The 23,078-nt window shown below is 33.5% G+C and overlaps 1 protein-coding gene across 1 annotated transcript; it reads right to left on the bottom strand.

The window, feature by feature from the left end:
* Positions 1 to 13,910: 13,910 nt before the first annotated feature.
* LOC145261233 (uncharacterized) lies at positions 13,911 to 14,306 on the bottom strand. The gene has a single exon (XM_080119606.1). It carries the CDS (start codon positions 14,304 to 14,306, stop codon positions 13,911 to 13,913), a length of 396 nt encoding a protein of 131 aa, XP_079975732.1.
* Positions 14,307 to 23,078: the final 8,772 nt, after the last annotated feature.

Raw genomic sequence — 23,078 nt, 5'->3', positions numbered from 1 at the left:
AATGTACTATCCTCTTTGTAACCTATATCTTTGAAACCTTGATAAAACGTCATCAATCCTAAAGTCTCGTCGCATTTAATTATAATCCGATGTTTTCTTTTCCGCAACCGTTCTTTTTCAGCACTCTAGTTCTCTCTCTAATTTTGGAGGTTCCCAAAAAGGAGACCGACCGAAATGGTGACCCTTTTTCAAACGGTGTTAAAAGCTATGGCAACCGCCATATGTCCATCATGTATCTAAATAAAACACAACAAAAATAAAAAAACCAAACAATTATTTCGAGACTATGTTGAAGCATTTTCTGTTTTAAATATATTTAGTTTTCTTTGTCATAAAGTAGAAGTTAAAACTTGCATCTTTATAACAGATAATAATTATTGTTTAGATGATTTGGAATAATGTGTGTGTGTGTGTGTGTGTGTGTGTGTGTGTGTGTGTGTGTGTGTGTGTGTGTGTGTGTGTGTGTGTGTGTGTGTGTGTGTGTGTGTGTGTGTGTACATAATAGTCTATGCAAATAAAATTAAAATATTTTTAGCATTACTTAGTAAATATTATATTGCATTAAAAAATACGTAAAGAATGAAATTACTTTTCAGATTGTAAAAGCATAGCTGGAACAAATATTATTTTAGAGGAAACTTATAAACTTGTAAGTAAACGCGCGTGATGCTAGAAGACAACTTTCATGTTATTCGTGTGATATTATCGCTGTTAAAATCATGAGAAAACTTGTGAAATTACGCAGAATCTGATAACAACTTTAATTTAGGTCAAGACGTTCTGACACATCCATATTCTCAGACGACTTCATCGTATTCGATTAGCATTTTCGAGAACTATTTAATCACAATGAAACGTATCTAACAAAATAAAAACTTGGAAAAATATTCTTAATCCTAAGTGTCTATAACTATGTCCATTTAAGATTTCAATCCCTCGAAAAATGATTTCTTTGTACCAACAACCAAATAGCTATTGTTTATGCAACTAATAAACATAAAAGATTTATTGATAGTCATTATGGAGGGGAAAATCTGTATAAGGACCACTTGCATTTGTTTCTTTATTAACTAATGGTTGCATTTGAAATCCGTGTGTTGATAACTCATAGTAATTAAGGGTGTTCCGGTGTGATGAAGCATGAAATGAATGTCTGTCTACAAATAAATCGATTATGTTGAAAAGCTCTTATCACAATCGAAATGAGAAGATGGGCGAGCTATAAAATATTTTCCGGTTCTATTCTTTTATTTTTTCCTTATTGTTATTTCCTGAATTATCTAATTAAAAAACGTATAAATCCAGAGTATTTATGCTTCAGAATACATGTACAAAGAAACGTTTAGCAGTAAGTGCTTCTTTAAGTAGCACTGTATTCAACTGCTGACTAGATCTGCTTGATAATATCGCATTGGTTCAGGTCATTCTTGATGGGATTTGTTTACAACACGACAGCATTGACTTTTAGATATACCAAACAATTATAGTAATTGTGATTACGATTAAATGTGATGATTATAATAAATATAATGACGATTTAGGTAAATATTATTATCACAAAAAATATGATGACGATTATAGTAAATATGATGATTATATTAAATATGGTGATTATAGAAAATATGATGATTATAATAAATATGATGATTATTATAAATACTATGATTATAAAGAATGTGATGACGATTATAGCAAATATGATGGTTATAAAAAATATGATACAGGTTGTAATAAATATAATGATTATAATTAATATGATGATGATAATAGAAAATATGATGATTTTAATAAATATGATAATTATGATAAACATTATGATTGTAATAAATATTATGATTATAATATATATGATGAGGATTATAGTAAATATGATGATTATAAAAAATCTGGTTATTATAATAAATATGGTGATTACATTAAATATGACGACGATTATATAAATATGAGGATTATAATAAATATGATGACTATAATAAACATGCTGATTGTAATAAATGTAATGATTATACTAAATATGATGAGGATTGTATAAATATGATGATTATAATCAATATGGTGATTATAATGATGAGGATTATAGTAAATATTATATATGATGAAGATTATAGTAAATATGTTGACGATTATAGTAAATATGATGATCATAATAAATATGATGACGATTATAGTAAATATGATGATTATAATAAATATGAGGATTATTATAGTAAATATTATGATTATAATAAATATGACAACGATTATAGTAAGTATGAATATTATAATAAATATGGTGATTATAGTAAATATGATGATTATAATAAATATTAAAGCAAATATTATGATTATAATAAATATGATAACGATTATAGTAAATATGATGATTGTAATAAATATGATGATTATAATGATATCGGTGATTATAATAAATGTGAGGATGATAATATGTATGAGGATTATAATAAATATGATGACGATTATAGTATATAGGAGGATTATAATAAATATTATGACGATTATAGTAAATATGATGATTATAATGACTATGATGATTATAGTTAATATGATGATTATACTAAATAAGATATAATAATAAATATGATGATTAAAATAAGTATTATGACGATTTAAGTAAATATAATGATCGTAATAAATATGATTAGAATTATAGTAAATATTATGGTTATAATACATATAATGACGATTATAACAAATATGATGATTGTAGCAAATATGTTTATTTTACTAAATATGATGATTATATTAAATATAATGATTATAATAAAGACGATAATTATAATACATATGATGAGGATTATAATAAATATGATGATTATATTGAATATGATAATTATAATAAAGACGATAATTATAATACATATGATGAGGATTATAATAAATATGATGATTATATTGAATATGATGATTATAATAAAGATGATAATTATAATACATATGATGAGGATTATAATAAATATGAGGATTATAATAAATATGATGATTTTAATAAATACAATGAGGATTATCGTAAATATAAAGATTATAGTAAATATTATGATCATTTTAGTAAATATAATGATAATAGTAAATATGATTATGGTAATAATTATAATAAATATGATGATTATATTAAATATGATTATTGTAATGATTATAATAAATATAATGACGATTATAGTAAATATGAAGATTATAATACATATGATGATGATTGCAATAAATAGGATTATAATTATAGTAAATATGATAAGGATTAAAGTAATATAATTATTCATAATAATGACGCTTGTAGTAAAAATGGTGATTATAATAAATATTGTGATTATAATAAATATGATGATTATAATAACTATGATGACGATTATAGTAAATATGATGATTATAGTAAATTTGGCGATTATTGTAAATATGATGATTATAGTAAATACGATAATTATTATAAATATGATGAGGATTACAGTAAATATTATCACGATAATAGTAAATGTTATGATTATAATAAATACGATGACGAGTATAGTAAATATTATTATTATAAATATGATGATTATAATAATTATGATGAGGATTATAGTAAATATCATGGAACATATAGTAAATATGATGATTATAATAAATATTATGACGATTTTAGTAAATATGATTATTAGAATAAATAGGGTGATAATAGTACATATGATGATAAAAAAATATGATAATTGTAATAAATATAATTATTATAATTGTAATAAATATAATTATTATAATATTATGACGATTATAAAAAATATGATGATTACAATAATATGACGATTATAGGAAATATGTAGATTATAATAAATATGATGATTATTATAAATATGATTATTATAATAAATATGACTAACGTTATCGTAAATATGATTATTATCATAAATATGATTATTATAATAAATATGATGACGATTTTAGTAAATATGATCATTATAATAAATATTATGATTATAATAAATATCATAATTATAATAAATATGATGATTAGAATTAATATGATGATTGTAATAAATATGATTATTATAATAAATATGATAATAATAATAATTATATTATAGGAAATGTGATGATTATAATAAATAAGATGATTATAATAAATATGTTGATTATGGTAAATATGATGATTATAGTCAATATGATTATTATAATATATATGATGATTATAATAAATATGATTTTATAATAAATATTATGATTAAAAGAAATGTGATGATTATAATAAATATGATGATTATAGTAAATATGATGATTATAGTCAATATGATTATTATAATATATATGATGATTATAATAAATATGATTTTATAATAAATATTATGATTAAAAGAAATGTGATGATTATAATAAATATGATGATCATAGTAAATATGATGATTATAGTCAATATGATTATTATAATAATTCAACCACGGTAGTGGTTGAATATATTCTTAAGTCCGAAATTGAATGAATTGAGACACATTCAAACCCCCACCACTAATTCCGTTCGCAACCAAATTTCAAACAGCTTATATAGTTGGATAGAACACCTCATTAGCTACATTTTGAAAAAAAAATTCGAAAATTGGTTCAGTAGAAAAAAGTTACAACAAAATATGTGGGTTCACAAACAGGAGAGTAAGTACATAAGTGACTAACGCTTTTTTTTATTTTGCATAACTTTTTTTTGTATATAAATATTTTTTTACTGCGATTTTGCCAATATGACATGTTAGTGTAACGGTTAGAGTACCGGGGGTTGGTGGAAAGATTTTAGGTTCAATCCCGTGTATCGTTTTTTTTTTATAATTAAAAAACCGAACTTTTTTTTAATAACTAACTTTTTTTAACTCTCCTTATGATTTTATAGCAAAAAATGGTGAATTTATCGATTAAAAATATTAGTGAATTCTATGATATACATATTCTTTGAATGAACTCAAATTTTTCGTTATCACATTTGATGAAAAATGTAGTCCCATTTTGGCAATGCGTCTTACTAATGATGCTTTTGAACCCGCGACCAGCACTGCGATGTCATCAGCATCAGCCTGGGCATAAATATTCCTATTTTTAAACTCCTTTAAAAGAGGATTCAGCATACAGTTCCATAGTAAAGGTGATAAAATCCCACTTTGGGGGTTTCATTTAACTACTTCCCCTTTAACAGTTGCCTTCAGTGGTTCTACTTGAACTGTTCTGTGCCTCACCATATATATACAATCCATCGGATGAGTACTGGTGGCACATTGAGTTCTCGTAGCGACTTGAACATACTATTGAAGGGTATGTTGTCAAAAGCGCCAACGATATCTAAAAAGACGCCGAGTGCCATCTTCTTTTTTGTTTGTTTACGCTCTATACAGATCACGAATTCATGAACCTCAGTCTCGGTAGAGACCCTGGCTTGGAACTACTATGATTGAATGATAAATATTGCATAAATGTGTGTTTGAGAACTAATTTTTTTTGACAATCATTAATAAATATTATAAATTTATATATTAATACAATAGCAGTGCCTGGAAAAATCATGGATTATATGGAAAAATGCGCGCATGAAAAGTAATATTCTTAAGATTTTATTAAACCTGGAAAAGTAAAGGACAAGAAATTCAACCTGGAAAAGTAAAGAACAAGATATTCTAGTAAAGTAAAGAATAAGAATTTTTTAGACTTAAAATATTGCAGCTAAAAATAAAATTTGAATATTGATAAATATTTTATTTATTATTTGCGTATGTTGTTGTTTATTGTTGAGTTAAAAAGAATTAAATGATCCTAATCATTATATAATAAAATGATTAATTTTTATGTAAATTATAAAATTATTAATTCCATCTACTAACTAATTAACTAATGAATTAATTTTATTCAAACAATTTTCACTACATAAATATATGCAAATAATAGGGGGGAAATAAATTCAATCCAGCGACTGACACCCTTTCTAACTCAACAATAAACAACAACATATACAAATAATAAATAAAATATTTATCAATATCCAAATTTTATTTTTAGCTGCAATATTTTAAGTCTAAAAAATTCTTATTCTTTACTTTACTAGAATATCTTGTTCTTTACTTTTCCAGGTTGAATTTCTTGTCCTTTACTTTTCCAGGTTTAATAAAATCTTAAGAATATTACTTTTCATGCGCGCATTTTTCCATATAATATATATGATGATTATAATAAATATGATTTTATAATAAATATTATGATTAAAAGAAATGTGATGATTATAATAAATATGATGATTATAGTAAATATGATGATTATAGTCAATATGATTATTATAATATATATGATGATTATAATAAATATGATTTTATAATAAATATTATGATTAAAAGAAATGTGATGATTATAATAAATATGATGATTATAGTAAATATGATGATTGTAGTCAATATGATTATTATAATATATATGATGATTATAATAAATATGATTTTATAATAAATATTATGATTAAAAGAAATGTCATGATTATAGTAAATATCAAAATTATAATAAATTTAATTATTATAATAAATATGAAGATTCTAATAATTATGATGGTTAAATAAATATGATTATTAAAGTAAATGATTATAATAAGTAAGATGATTATAAGAATGTTGATTATTATAGTTAATATTATTATTATAAAAATATGATGATTTTAATACTAATATAATAATATGATGATTATTATAATAAATATGATGATTATAATAGACATGATGATTATAATACATTATTTTTTACATGGAGTTCACCACTTATCAAGGCCCAGAAGCCACTCGGGGATAAGGGTTACTGCGTGTAAAGTAATCAATGGGATAGTATCGTAGTAATAGTATTGGAGATTTGATAAAGTGTAATTACTTAAGGGGGCTGTTCATCAGGAATTTGTTTGTGTTGGACTTGAAGACATCCAAGTTGAAGTCGGGGGGAAACAGGCAAGTGGCAGAGAGTTCCACAGGCGTGCACTTCTAAGAAAGAAGCTTTGTTCATGGAATTTACGTTTTGATTTAGGTATGGATAAAGAGTAGGGAAAATTATTGACAGTGGTTTCAACTAGTCTGGTGTTTTTCGTAAAAGATTGGAGCTCAGACGAGCACTTGCCATGGAAATAACAATAAAACAGAGACAGGCTCGCAATGTCTCTTCTGTGGGAGAGAGGTTGCAGGGAAGAGAAAAGGGCATCCCCCCACCAAGCCACGAAGTCTAATTGTAATTTGTCAAGGCAGGATAGGCTGTTTTTAGCTGTGGCAGCAGTACTCCATCCTTGGACGTACTTGGCTTTTATATAGATAGAGAATTGTATCAGTAGTGAGATATCTTCTGGAGTGGTAGAAGAACCTCACCATTTTCCCAGCGACCTTGGCCACAGACTTGATGTGTTCCATTTCAGATCAGGAGTAAAGGTCAAACCCAGAAGCTTATCAAAAAATGGGGCCTCCCCTAGACGAGAGCCATTCATTTCAATCGATGCCAGATGGGGATCAGAGCGTTTATGATGCAATGATAGGGTCCATTAAAGGTAACCAGCCACCTCTTCCCCCACTGTACAACGCGCTCAAGATCTGAGGAGAGAGAATCAGAGAGAACATTGTCATTTACGGCCTTGGATGTGTTGCCATAGATAGTCATATCATCAGCATAGATGTCAACGAATGATTTTAGTATGTGTTTTAGGAGATCATTGATGTAGATCAAGTTGGGCCCAGGATGATGAGGGACTCCAGCATTAATACTGTGGGCCTCTGATTTCTGCCCATAAACCACTACTCTTACGAGCCTATCAGAGAGAAATGGTTTAATGATTGAGATAACATTTCCAGTTATACCGTAGCTGGAAATCTTGTGAAGTAGGCCTTGATGCCATATCTTATAGAAGGCCTTTAATATGTCAAGAGCAATTACCTTAGAAATGAAGCCTTTGAAAAGAGATTTGCTAATTCTATAAGATATAACGATTACAATAACTATGATGATTATAACAAATATGATGATTGTAATAAATATGATGATTATAATACATATGATGAGGATTATAGTTAATCTGATGGTTATAATAAATATGATTGCGATTATGAACATAACATGAAGACTATAATTAATATGATGACGATTATAATAAATATGATGACGATTATGGTAAATATGATAATTTTAATAAATATGATGATTGTAATAAATATGATTATTATAATAATTTTGATGATTATAATAGATATGAGTATTAAGCGAAAATGTTTGTATGTATGTGTGTATGACAGACACGACAAAAATTCACAAACTTGGTATCATAGCGAAGCCCCATCCTTCGCTCGAAAAATATCGAAAAATTGGCCAAAAACGTTAATTTTTTTCACCCGGAAATCGACAATTTTCAACAAAGGGGGCGGGTCAACAAAAACGGTCTTCTCGTTACGACGAGCGGTTCTACGCATGTTGAAAAACTGAACAAATTTCATGTGCGTCGCGTTAGGTATGTCGATTAGCGCGTTGGTTCGTTATATAAACGTTTAGCGTTCGATTCGTGGTGTGGGATGTCTTTTTTTTTAAATTTAAATATTGAACCAGTGTTATTTAAGCCATTTTTCATGTAACGTTCGTTTTTCTGTTTTTATTTTTACTTCGCTTATCCATCCCCGACCACACATCCAAAAAACACCCGAGTACCCACCGATTTTTGAAATTTTAATATCGAAACAGGCTTATTTAAGCCATTTTTCACGTGTTCGTTTTTCTGTTTTCATCGTTCGTTTGCCTTACGTTAGTTTTTTTTTTGTGTTTTTTTTCTCGATGTTTTGATTACCCCCAACCCCGCTTAATTAAAACGTTGTTTTCTTTTTTTACTTCACTTATAACAAACAAACCTACATCGTCGTCATCGTCGTCATTGTCGTAGTCGTCGTAACGCTCGACGACTTCCGGGCGTGCACCTGTCAATTTGGTTCTTACTTAAATAAATTCAGACATCTTTCACTAACTCATTCTGGCTGGCCGATTTTATTTTCAAACTTCGCCTCAGGGCTTCGGGTTCGATCCTACCCCCCCCCCCCGGTTTCTTTTTTATTTAACACCACATACACCTACAAACACCCGGGCAACTCCGGGTACCCCCGCCAGTATTTTAATAAATATGATGATTATAATAAATATTATACATTAAAAAAAACCGTTGCTCTGTGTGTCTGCCATAAAAATAATAGTTCACATAAACTTTCCCTGGCATACCAGTTATTATAGATGCCACAGGACTAATGAAGGAGAACCTGAAGTCCTACCTAACTAATATTCCTGGTGAACCAAGTGCAAAAGAGATTCAGACAATTGCACTTAAGGGAACAGCGAGGATACTAAAAAGAGCTCTCGGTTGGTTTCAATAAAAAAGCGGGCAATGTTGGCAGCTGGTTTGGCTGCTCCATACCCAGCATTACAATCTTCAAAGGAAGAAAAATAAAAAAAATAAAAAATGCGAGTGCGGATGTGTTTATTTTTGTTTGCTTGAGTGCGTCAATGTGTGTGTGTGTGTGTGTGTGTGTGTGTGTGTGTGTGTGTGTGTGTGTGTGTGTGTGTGTGTGTGTGCGGTACTGTTTGTGTGTGTTTGTGTATGTGTGTGTGTGTGTATGCGTGTGTGTATGCGTGTATGTGTGTGTGTGTGGGTGTTTGTGTGTGCCGTAAACCTATTCAGCCGTGTAAATTTGAACATGCGTGTGTTGGTGTTATGTCTGCCTAAAACTTTTCTCAGTGGCATCGAACTGGATCGAAACCAGCGCCCTCTGAAAGGGCGGTGTCTCGGTCAAATGATATGTAAGAATTAGAAAAAAAAACGTCAATTATTCCTATTTGCAATGAGTGAGGATAGCAAAATATCGGTCCTTCATAAAAATTTGGCCAAACACGCATGCGCAAAAAGTGTTTTCTGGAATTTGTTTAAATAGAAAAAAAAACGACATTATTTGCTGATGGCATCATGAAGCAATGGTTAACGTTACAGAATCGTTATCGTAAGGTTGCACGTTCGCACTGGTATAAATGGCATTTTTATTTCGATTTTTAATCAGGGTTATTTATGCCATTTTTTCGTTCGTTTATTCTATTTTCCCTTTTTTATTTTTCAATCACGTTCGCTGTTTTTTTTTTTGTTTTGTTTTTTCCGATTTTTTAAAAAAGTTTTAACATTTTTTTTTTCGTTCGCTTTATCTGTATTTTCCCTTTTAGTATTGTTTTGATTCACCCCACACGCACACATACACCTCACCGAGCAACGCCGGGTATCCAGCTAGTAGTAAATATGACGCTGATTACAGTAAATATCACGATTATTATAGTAAATATGATTATGATTATAGTAGCGTTTCTAACCCTTTCTTTTATTTTTTACTACTTTAATTATATTTATCAATAAAATAGGTTTGGAATTGGCAGTGCAGTGAATACTGTTGATTTGACAAAATCTCCAAATTACCAGTTTTCTTTTAACCAATCAGAGAATTCCAATGTGTAACATAAAAACCCAAATACATCGTTTTTCCTGATTTCTTTCAGATAATGCATGTACGTATGTTCTGATCTTGCCTAATCCCTTTGGGAACAGAGGGTTTTTGACAAGCGGCACACATAATGAGACACTTTCCCAGACTACTGAATAACAATTTACTACATACACTCTCTCACAAACAAAACAGACACGCTAATATACACACGTCTTAATATAGTGCATGAGAAAAAAGGTTCTAAAGATAATTCACTTCTGAAACAGATTTCTCTCTGCCCTTCCCTCTAATCGAGCCCCTGCCTTCGTCTTTCCAGTTGCCCACATAAACTTTCAGGACCGTTAATTCAATTTGCATTCATTTTTTAAGCAAAAACCAAACAGTTTTGACTGAAAGGTAAAGACACTTTTAAATAAAAAAATTAAAAATGTAATTTGGTGTTTTACATCAGACACTTTTCGGTGAAAAGCAAAAACCATTTTCAAGAAAATATCATCTTAAAAAGGGTAAACACATTCGCATAAAATATCAAAATATAGCGTGGAATGATGATTTTTTTTTTTTTTGCTATAACAAAAACAACGCTACAGTTTTATTTTAAAACTTTTATTGAAAAAATCAATTCATGTAACTTTATTATGTAGTAGAGCTAACGCCTCAAATCATCGTTGCAGACAGATATCTAGTACAATGAAGTGTGTCTACATTAATTGAGAGCATACCTTTTCCACAAGCGCCAGTGAGAACTTGGTGAATACTCAGCAGATAGTGGCGATCATGCTCGTTTTGGTGTTGTGGGAGGTCACGTTGGTGATGTTCTCGACATATGACTAAACGAAGTAGTCCAGAGGGTTCAGGTCGGGGGAGGAGGGGAGCCAGTGAGAGAAGGGTACAAAGTCGTAGCACTCCTTCTGAAGACAAGCCTGGGTCTCTTTGGACTTATGGGCCAGCGCTGAGCCCTGCTGCTACACCTGGGGTCTGCTAATGGCCACCAGATTACACCAGGTGATCACCATGCTCTCAGCACGTCCAGGTACACTTTGGTGTTGACTTTCAAGCTGACTTCAAAGATGTGAGGTGGCATGATGTGGCCCTCACTTGAAACCAAACCAAAGACCAACTGTGGCTGGAAAGTTTGTTGAGCTGTGTCTTTAAGAGTTAGACCATGCCGATTTGCATTTTGAGGGTGCTAACTGTGGTTAAAAAATGTTAACTAATTCACTGCTACCAAAACTGCACTAATCCGAATCTCGACACTCTGCTATAAAAACTTGCTCCTCTGACATCCAAATCAATAATGAGCCTTTCTCTGAAAAAGCAGGCTTTATATTCAACCGGAAGCATCTAATTTACATGTCATATTACAAACATATAAAGAGAAAGGCGGTCATTTGTTTTCTTCTTGTCTACACAGTACTATACAGACTGCACACAAACAAGTTTGTATTAATTTTTAATTACAACGCTTCCTTGATCTTAATAATTGGTCTCATAGTCCACCATCTATTCTGGGCATTTTCATTCACAGTGTGACCGTCATATCAGTTTTTCTTGCAGAACTTCATCAACCTCCTCCTCTGCTAGCCAGGAAACTCTTCATATGTCTAAGACGTGGTATGGCATTACATCAACTGCCAATTTGTTCTTGGAGAGCACTTCAGTTATAGTACCTCTTCCCCAGTGGGTTTTACAATGAGAGTACACAGTCTCCATAAAAGGGTAATTCTTTCGTGCAGCAATCCGTTTACTGTCTTATGATGTCTTTTTATATTACTATTTCTTAACTAGCCTATATGCACAGCGTGGTTTGGAAGTTTACATCATATTTATTCATGAACTACTTGAATTGTGACTGCAGACGGTAGTGTCATTTTCAGCCAGGATTCACATTCAAAAAACTCTGAGTTAAATTATCAAATCATATAAGCAATGTCTTACCATTGTAACAACGACTAGACTGAAAATCAATCAGTGCCAAACAAATATACGATCATAATATGGCAGTAACCAACCGTTGTTTATCCAGGAATGCAACTCATGTTCATAATCTTCTATTTATTTATTAGACATTGGATATTCATATGAGATTCAAGCTTTTCTGGGGTACAAGCCATTTGACTATTTTCATGATTAAACCAACACTCACTTCCGCTTGTCAAACTTTACAACAAAATACGCTTTGTTATTATTAATCGCTGTAAAGATGAGTTGCATCTCTCCAAATGTCACACTTCCAGACGAAATGATGCAAATGCCGAAATGCCTTATTAGACACAATTCCAAGTAGCATATCAAAATCAAGAGGTTTCCTTTGCATAATCAGTGCATTAACAATTTTACCAACCTCTGTACTAATCTTAATGGTGAAATTTTTGCATAGGAAAAACAAATTAATCATTACCTCCATTGACCAGTGAAGTGTGTCTGCTTTAAAATAGAGACAGTAGTTATCCCAAATATGTAGCTGCAGGTAGACATTCAGTACAAATTAATCCCAAAAAGTAGTTGCTGGTAGATACCCAGTAAAATGTAGTGTGTTTGAATCAAAAACAAGACAGTAGTTATCCATAACCAAGTGTGGCAGACAGATATCTAGTACAATTAAGTGTGTTTGCATTAAAATGGAGCCTCTAGTTATACTAAACAAATAGCTGAAAACAGATATCAAGTTCAACGAACCGTGTCTACATTAAAAAAGATAGAGTAGTTATCCCAAAAAGTAGTTGCTGGTCTGAAATGGCCACAGCGCTTTTTCAATGCATATCTGCAAGTAGGCCCTGCACAGGTCCAGAATTGCCACGTCCGACCCTTGCTGCCACCACTCCCTTAATTTGAGTGCACAAATATCTACCCCTGCCATGTATGAGTCAACATGTTCATTAAGCTCACTGTAGTCCATGACAGGTCAGACCTTCTGTTTGCTATCTTGTAAGACGGCCACCAGTGGAATCAATCCTGGTGGGGGCTCATCCTCCGGGTATGGAAGCAGCCAGTCATTGTTGATCCAACTTTGCAGTTCTTCTTCATACTGCTACACGTTAGTTTCTCTGTCGTATTCCACATGAAAGTCAGGCTCGTCCAGGGTAATCATGGTGCAAACGCGTTTCCCATATTGGAAGAACTCTATCTTGCCAGTGCAGTCCACAGTGATTCCACCCAGCTGTGCAATCAAATCATTCCCTAGAAGCAGGTCGTACCCAAGCAGCTCCCCGTCCACCACCAGGGCTTACACGGCTACTGCAGGCCCATCGCCAATGCTTGTGCTTATGATGCTCACCCCGCAAGAGGCCAGAAAATCTCCACACACAGTTAGCACCGGAATTCTCTTCTTGTACTAAGTGTCGTAACAAACCTAGTGCACCAGGTTCTGGATGTACACATTGTCTATAAGGGTAAGGCATTCACGTCTGTTAACACACATGCTCACTGCGGGCAGTGCCTTGTTTAGTGACGATCTGGGGAGAAGACTGGCACTGTAACTTCCTCATTTTGCCCATTTCCCAGACAGGCACGAGCGAAGTGTCCTTGGTTTTTACACTTGTAGCACTGAGGCCCACTCAGCCTTTGAGTCAGTGAGCACAACAAGAGACAATCACAGGCTAAATGGTTGGGCCCACCACACTTGTCGCAGCTTGTAACTGTGGCCAGGTCTTGAGATCCGCCCTGTGATGGCTGCATGGCTGCTGCGCAGTCTACAGTCTCTGGGCTTTTTTTTTGTATCGCCCGCACTAATACTTCCGAGATGTCCATCTCGTCTACTTGGGACGAGGCTTGGAGCAGATCTTCTACATTAACTGGCAATCCTGCAATAAATATGCACACCAGGCATTTGTCTGACATTCCTCCGAACAGGACCACAAGCTTCTTCAATTCTGCCAGATAAGCATCAATCGTCTCCCTGGAATGTAACTGCGTGCCATAAACTCCTTCTATTCAGCAACCAGATCTAGTGCAAATGCTGTGTAGAGGGCGTTTTTGATGCAGGTGAAATCTGCCTTTTTTTCGTCCATTAGTTGCTGGTATACAGCATATGCGCATTGAGACCATGCATTCCAGTTGACATATCAATTCTGTCTTTTCCACCCATTCCTGCACTGACTGCTCAGCACTGCTGCCACATCAAACAGTGGAATCAGCTTGGGATCAAATCCTGACATCATGCCAAAATAGCTTGTAGAAATGGAACCTTCCTCACTCAATGCACTGAGTAACCGTCTTGTAACGTCACCTGTTTACCGTCTGTACAGTGAAACTCTCCCAAGTGACCTTCTTTCATACTATATTCACCCACGTGAATCTTGCATATCTAGACAGATACTCAGCAAAATGTAGTGTGCTTGAATAAAAAAGAAGAAAGAAGACAGGAGTCATCCCAAACAAAGTGTTGCAGACGGATATCTAGTACAAGGATTTTTTTCTGCAATAAAAAAGATAGAGTAGTTATCCCAAAAAGTTAGTTGCTGGTAGTAGTTAGTAATTATCAATACAATAAAGCGATGAGTCTTCAATAGCTGCACAGAAGACGGATGGCATTGTTAGTTAAGTTATTTTTTTATTACTTATTGTTATTTTTTATTAACTGCAAATACTAATATTAAATATTTATTTCAGTTTTTGATTTATATTTGCTTGGTTTTCTTTAATAATAGATCTTCTCGTCCAAGGATGTACTGATATCCAGCAAGTTGATTTTAAACATTGCATAAAGATTCGACAATTCTATTTATTTTCAGTTAGTGGAAGAGTTATCTATCTCCATACTTTCCCTTAAACACATCAATTGGACTTATATTAAGTATAATACTTAATATTTTCTTTTTTTTTAATGGAGAGTAGACAATGCATTGTGGATGCATTATCGGCAGCTCTCGTTACTCTCGCTTTTCCTAATTTGTTCCTCACTCCTCATTTTAATGAGTGATTTTTCTGACAAAGGGAGAAGAAAAAACTGTATTCTAGGTTGGCAGTATTTTGTGTGAACAATTACCAGAGTTGTTGGAAATTTTTTGTTTCTATGTCTCTCCTTGTGGCAATGTCACTAGTTAGGGTGCTGGAGGTAAACGTTTTATCTGGGCTAACGTTATCCATCTGATAATCAGGAACCCAGACCTTGGATTAACCACTAAGGAGGCTGTCCTATCAGCAGGGGCAAAGTACCGGGGCTGCTGTATTACCATTTGGTGAATGGATTCTTGACCATGCAGTAGCATCTGGTGGGGCTTCTCAATGCCATTTTAGTGGGTAATTGGTACAGCTTTACCTTTTCATGTGCTACAAAAAAAAATTCTATTTCTTCATTTCTATTTCTCTCTTAATTTCCCTCTCTGCCCTGTTCTAAGCAAGTCTGTCAACCTATTTCAGAAATCCCAAATCACCAGCAAAATACACAATTAAACCCGGATCCCCAATATCCAGTGTAGACTCCCACTACCATGTCTCCTTTTCCAACATCAGGGGTTTACATTTCAACCTTCCAGAGGTTGAAACCCAACTACAGGAGACCAAACCAGATCTATTATTCCTAAGCGAAACTGGCATTGGACTCACTATTTCCCTAGATGAGTTCGTAGTTAAAGGATATTCTAACTTAACTTCCAAATCTGACCCCCAAGATTGTCATGGGCATGGAATATGTGCCTACATTAAAGATGGATTTCCATGTGGTAGGGACATCTCCAGAGAAAATCCTAAATTACCCTATATGTGTTTCAGGGTTGCACTTGCTCACACTACTGCATTCATATTTGCTCTATATCACCCCCTACAACAGCAGAGTTACTATCTTTAAAAGCATATCTGAGAAAATTGACCACATCCTGTCTGCTCATCCTTCGGCTAATATTCGCGTCTGTGGAGACTTCAATGTTCACAACATGGAATGGTTAACCCACTCAAATAAGGTCAGATGATCAGGGGAGGTTCTGTCATGATTTCCCCATTGCTTATGACCTCACAAATCGTTCATGACCCTCCCCCCGTATGCCCGACACTGATGGCCAGTATGCAAATCTCCTCACAACTTGCCCTATGTTAATTTTCCATTCTGTCTCCACTGGAATCTTCCGACCATTCGGCTGTATCAGGTAAGATAAAAACAAAATGTAATAAGTCCTCAGACGTACCCCTTCATCGTATGGTATTTCGATACACCATGGTTGACTGGGATAGCTTCCATACATTTATGTCAGATTTGCAATTGCATTCCATGTTTAAAAAGGATATGTCCTCTATAGACCTGATGGAATGGTTAATTATGAGTATAGACCATTTCATTCCCTCAAAAAAATTCCAGCAAAAAACTAACAGCCAACCGTGATTCTCTCCAGAATGTGTGACTGCCATTGCACACAGAAATCACTTTTTCCATTGGTTCCAACATAATAGATGTATTGAGACTAAAGCCGCTTTCAGGACTACCAGCAACCACTGTAAAAGAGTAATAAAGAATGCAAGAGAGTTGCATGCTCAGTCCGTCAAGTCCAAAGTAGCTGAGCAGCGGCTTCGTTTCCATTAATTTTGGAAAATATCGAACAGGATCCTGAACAGAAGCATGTGCTCTATCCCAACTATCATCAATAGACCTGAGGTAATCTCGTCAGCATCAGACAAAGCCAAACTCTTTGTCAAGAACTTCGCAGCTAATTCTACACTATGTGACCAAGGCCGCCAACCCCCAGTGTTTCCTCCTGTATCAGAAAACACTCTATGCGACATACAAATATCTGTGTATGATGTTGCCAAGCTAATCATAAACTTTGATTCCAGTAAAACAACTGGCCATGATGACATTCCTATTTTAGTACTAAAAATGCTTCAACCAGAACTAGCTCTCCTACTTACAAAGCTGTTTAAGCATTGTCTTAAAGTGAATTGCTTCCCAACACCCTGGAAAACCTTGTCAGTATGCCCAATATTTAAGAATTCAGGTGATCAGTATTTCCTCTCTCAGTATAGTCTCATGTGCCTCATGAGAAAGTTGCTAGAATCTGTGTTAAATAGAGAAGTAGTCAACCACCTCAGCAAAAATAAAATTCTTAGTGACATGCAATATGGTTTCCATTCTGCTAGATTTACAGATGTGCTAATGGTTATATCTGATAGGATAAACGAATCTCTTGATAGAGGCTTCCTTTCTAGGGCAGTTGCTCTTGACATATCAAAGGCCTTTGATAGAGTATGGCATAAAGGTATACTTCACAAGATCTCCAGTTATGGTATAGCTGAAAATGTCTTCTCAATTATTAAATCATTTCTCTCTGATAGATTCATAAGAGTAGTAGTTGATGAGCAGAAATCAGAAGCTCACAGTATTAATGCTGGAGTCCCTCAGGGTTCCATCCTGGGCCCAACTTTCTTCCTAATCTACATCAATGATCTTCCAAATCATATCCTTAGTTCATTTGTAGATATTTATGCTGACGACACTACCATCTATGGCAGTATATCAAAGGCTGTAAATGACAAAGTTCTCTCTGATTCTCTTTCTTCTGATCTTGAGCTTGTGATACAATGGGGAAAGAGATGGCTGGTTACTTTTAATGCATCTAAAACCAAGCTTCTCTCTTTATATCATCAACGCTCTGATCCCCATCTGGCATCAATTGAAATGAATGTTTCTTGTCTTGAGGAGGCTCCATGTTTTGACAAGCTCCTGGGCTTGACCATTACTCTTAATATAAAATGGAACATGTACATCAAATCTGTTGTCAAGGTCGCTGAGAAAATGGTTGAATCCTTTTATCGATCCAGTAGATATCTCACTGCTCATGCAATTCTTTACCTGTATAAGAGCCAAGTACATCCAAGGATAGAGTACTGTTGCCACATCTGGGCAGGAACTGCTAGAAAGACCTTATCTTGCCTTGACAGAGTTCAAAATAGACTTTGTAGCTTAAGGGGGGGGGCTTTTCTCTTCCCTGCAACCTCTTTCTCACAGAAGAAACGTTGTGAGCCTGTCTCTGCTTTATCGTTATTTTCATGGCAAGTGCTCATCTGAACTTCAATCTATGGTCCCCCCTCACCAAACATTCACAAGAAACACTCATCTAGCTGAAAATACTATCAATAATTTCCCCCACTCTTTATCCGTGCCTAAACCTAAACGTAGATTCCATGAACAAAGTTTCTTTCTTAGAATGCACGCCTATGGAACTCTATTCCATTTGCTTGCTTTCCAGCTGACTATAATATGGTCATCTTCAAGTCCAACATAAACAAGTTCTTGATGAGCCTTTCCCCTTAAGTAATCCAATTTACCAAATTTCCACTACTAACAATTAATATGTCACTGTCCCATTGACCACTGTACACTTATTAAGCCTTATCCTCGAGTAGCCTCTGGACCTTGATAAGTGGTGACTCCTTTCTAAAAAAAGGTGTTTCTGCATTAAAAAAGATAGAGTAGTTTTCCCAAACATGTAGTTGCAGACTGATATACAGTACAAAAAAGTGTATCTACAATCTCTCTGACATCGGATGATATTTCTTGAATAAAAGCAAAGAATTGAATGTTGTATTTTCTCTTTAAAAAATATTCATTTTTTTTATCCAATAAGTGACTACATTGTTTTATGCAATTCTTGTTGATAAATGTTGTAAAATTTTAAGTGATTGATAAGTAGATTGTTTATTGCTATAGTTTTGATTTTTTTCAAAGGATTACATAAGTATGATATCACATCGGAATATTTACGTAGTTAGTCATCCTTAAAAATCTCTACAAGTCGTCCGTACAAGTCGTTGAAGAGAGCTGTTGCCTCCACTTTTTTTAATCAGGTTTTTATCCTCCACTGGTTATGAGGTTTCTCAGGTATTTTATTTATGATTTGACAAAACTACATTCATTTTTATTTCGGACTCTATTTGCAAAATTAATCACAATTAGACCATAAAATTATCTCATTTAAAGAAGTTGTTCCTAATTCTATTCCTTCCATAGTTTTGATGATTTTTTTATGATAAATACTTGGAAAACCCAAGCGAGTGTAACAAAAATAAGGTGTGTTGAAATTCAGTTTTTCCTTTCCAAACAAAATAAATTCCTTCTTGCAACAGTGGTTGTAGTGGTTAAACAAAATGCTCGTTGACTTCATTTCCTTCCTTCTTCTTCTCTTCCACTTCTCACACCGTTTTTATCCATTTTTCCCCCATCACATGACTTGTAAACATGTGACACGAGTTTGGTATAAAAGCTCAGTCAATTTTCATGGCGTCTCTCTCTCAGATCCCACCTGGAGGTAAGTATTGTTGTCATTTTTACGTACAGCCACACAAGGCACAAACACGTGGATGCTTGCTTCTTTGATGACTATCAAACTCCCCCCTGACCTCTGACCCCTGATCTCATGATCACATAGAGTGCATTGCAGTGTTAGTATTTTATTCCACTCACTTCAGCGAAGGGGCACATTCATCATCTCTGCTTCTAGTTCTGCTTCTGCTTCATCAGCCGAACTATAACTAATACTCTCTGGCAGAAGAGGTTTGCTGATCGCGTTTGTCAGCAGCTCTCCTCTGTAGTTGTGTGATGTATCTCGGCAGCTGGGTGAATATCGTGCACATGGTGTGGGGTTTCATCAACTAGGATTGACTGCTGGCTAATCACCCCAGATATTTGTCCCCGTTTGAACTTGATGGTGCACTGGTTTCCTGGGGGTCTCACTCAGACTAGATCCCCTATCCCATATCTGTTGTGTGTTCCCTCATCGACTAACTGTGTGGTGTTGATTCCCTTTACTCTTTTTTTCTTTACTTTTAAGTATGTGTGTATTGCATTGGCAGGCACTGTTGTAGATGACTTCCCATCCTTTGGTGTGATGTTATACCAATACATTGCCTCCATAATAGTGCATTGCTTTCTGGCAGCAATTCTCTTAATGCTGCGATGGCTCCTCTCAGTAATGCCATTGCCAGATGGCACATGAGCACATCACAATTGTAGTCGAGTGCCACATTCGTCTAACAACTGCCAAAATTGTTGACTACAAAACGCGGCATCGTTGTCCATGAAAACCTCTTCCTCTGAACCTCACTCAGAAAATATGGATGATAATTGGTGAACAGCATTTACCTAGTCCTCCCTGATCATTTGTTACCACACTGCAAAACGCATAGGTCTGCAATCAATAAAAGTTACAAAGGGCTTACCACTGTAATGGGTAATATCCATCGCCACCCATTGCCATATGTTCTTAACTTCCAACCGCCCTTCTGCCATTGCTCTGGTGCAAGATCACATGCCTCACAGTGCTTGACGGTCTGCCTGACATCTGCCTTTGTCACTGATAGGTCGATGCGTCTCGCAAAATACAAGGGTTTCTTGATACCTGTGATGTCTATTCTGTGCAGAGCTAATGAGGCCAACTGCAACTGCACAAGATCAAATAGTGTGCTCTACGCCCACTTTCACGGCTTCATATTATTAATTAGTCAGCACGATTGCAGTGTGAGGCTACCAGCATTACACTCACCAATAGGCGATACTCTGAAATCAGACTCTTCAGCATGTCTAGTCTTCAAATGCAATTTTTTCGACTGTCATTGCAGCGCCAGATTTATATGTTTTACAACAACATCAAATTCTGCTAGGTTGATGCACTGAACATCACTTACGGGTCATAGACAACATGTGTCCTCAAACACGTTTCCTTTTTGCTCTAATGAGACTTCCAACGCCAATGAACTTGGGCAGAGATGGAAAGCAAAGGAGAAAAAGAAGTGAAGAAATATATATTTTTTGTAGACCATGATAAGGTAAAACCGTAACAATTACCCACTAATATGGCATCGAGAAGCCCCACCAGACGCTACAGCACGGTCCAAAATTCATTCACCAAATGGCAATACAGCAGCCCCAATACTTTGCACCTGCTGATAGGACAGCTTCCTTAGTGGTTAATCCAAGGTTTGGGTACCTGACTATCAGAAGGATAATGTCAATTCAGTCAAACATTTACCTCTAGCACCCTAATTAGTGACATGGTTACAGGGATAGAAATAGAAACTTTCCCACATCTAAGGCTACTGCTCACGTAAAAATACTGCCAACCTAGAATACAGGTTTTCCTTCTCCCTTTGTCAGAAAAATCACTTGTTCTAAATGAGGACTGGCAGACAAATTAGGAGAAGCAAGAGTTACAAGAGCTGTTGACAATGCATCCACAATGCATTTTAAAAAAATGATAATAATAATATTAAGTGTTCTACTTAATATAAGTTGAATTGACCTGTTTAGGGGAAAGTATGGTGATAGGTTCCCCTCTCACTAACTGAAATAAAGAAAAAATTCAGTTGGCAAAATTAACGCATGTAATTCTTAAGCAAATCGGCTCATTTCATCAAATCATTGCCGACTTGATTTGAATGAAAATTGTCTGCTCCTTTTGCTTACATTCGATGCTAGGCAGCGCATTTATTAGTATGACTATTTGAATAGTATATTAAAATGAATGATAGGAAAGCGAGATTAGCTCCAATGTTTTTTCTATTCTGTTGTAATCGTTTTGGCCGGTACATTAACCTTTTGTAATAAATTAATCTTTTGTAATAAATTAACCTTTTGTAATAAATTAAACTTTTGTAATAAATAACCCTTTTGTAATAAATTAACCTTTTGTGATAAATTAACCTTTTGTAATAAATTAACTTTTTTTAATGAATTAACCTTTTGTGATCAATTAACCTTTTGTAATGCATTAACCTTTTGTGATGAATTCACATTTTGTAATAAATTAACCTTCTGTGATGAATTCACATTTTGTAATAAATTAACCTTTTGTTATAAATTAACCTTTTCTGATGAATTCTACATTTTGTAATAAATTAACCTTTTGTAATAAATAACACTTTTGTAATATATTAACATATTTTGATAAATTAACCTTTTGTAATAAATTATCCTCTTGTAATAAATTAACTTTTGTGATAAATTAACCTTTTGTAATAAATTAACCTTTTGTAATAAATTAACATTTTGTGATAAATTAACCTTTTGTAATAAATTAACCTTTTGTTATAAATAAACCTTTTGTAATAAATTAACATTTTGTGATAAATTCACTTTTATAATAAATTAATCTTTTGTTATAAATTAACCTTTTGTAATAAATTAACCTTCTGTGATAAATTCACTTTTATAATAAATTAATCTTTTGTTATAAATTAACCTTTTGTAATAAATTAACCTTCTGTGATAAATTAACCTTTTGTAATAAATTAACTTTTGTGATAAATTAACCTTTTGTGATAAATTAACCTTTTGTAATAAATTAACCTTTTGTTATGAATTAAACTTCTGTTATAAATTAACCTTTTGTAATAAATTAACCTTTTGTTATAAATTAACCTTTTGTAATAAATTAACATTTTGTTATAAAGTAAACTTTTGTGATAAATTAACCTTTTGTAATAAATTAACCTTTTGTTATAAAGTAACCTTTTGTTATAAATTAACCTTTGTGATAAATTAACCTTTTGTAATAAATTACCCTTTGTGATAAATTAACCTTTTATAATAAGTTAACATTTTGTGATAAATTAACCTTTTGTAATAAATTAACCTTTGTGATAAATTAACCTTTTGTAATAAATTACCCTCTTGTAATAAATTAACCT

The sequence above is a fragment of the Euprymna scolopes genome, chromosome 3 (assembly GCF_053919585.1).
Source record: "Euprymna scolopes isolate OS-2025 chromosome 3, ASM5391958v1, whole genome shotgun sequence".
NCBI lineage: Eukaryota > Metazoa > Mollusca > Cephalopoda > Sepiida > Sepiolidae > Euprymna > Euprymna scolopes.
The sequence above is the reverse complement of the archived record's forward strand: the minus strand, read 5'-3'. Positions and strand labels throughout refer to the sequence as shown.

Excerpts from the sequence above, each read along its gene's own strand:
- LOC145261233 (XM_080119606.1), bottom strand. The coding sequence starts at position 14,306 with ATGTCAGACAAATGCCTGGTGTGCATATTTATTGCAGGATTGCCAGTT.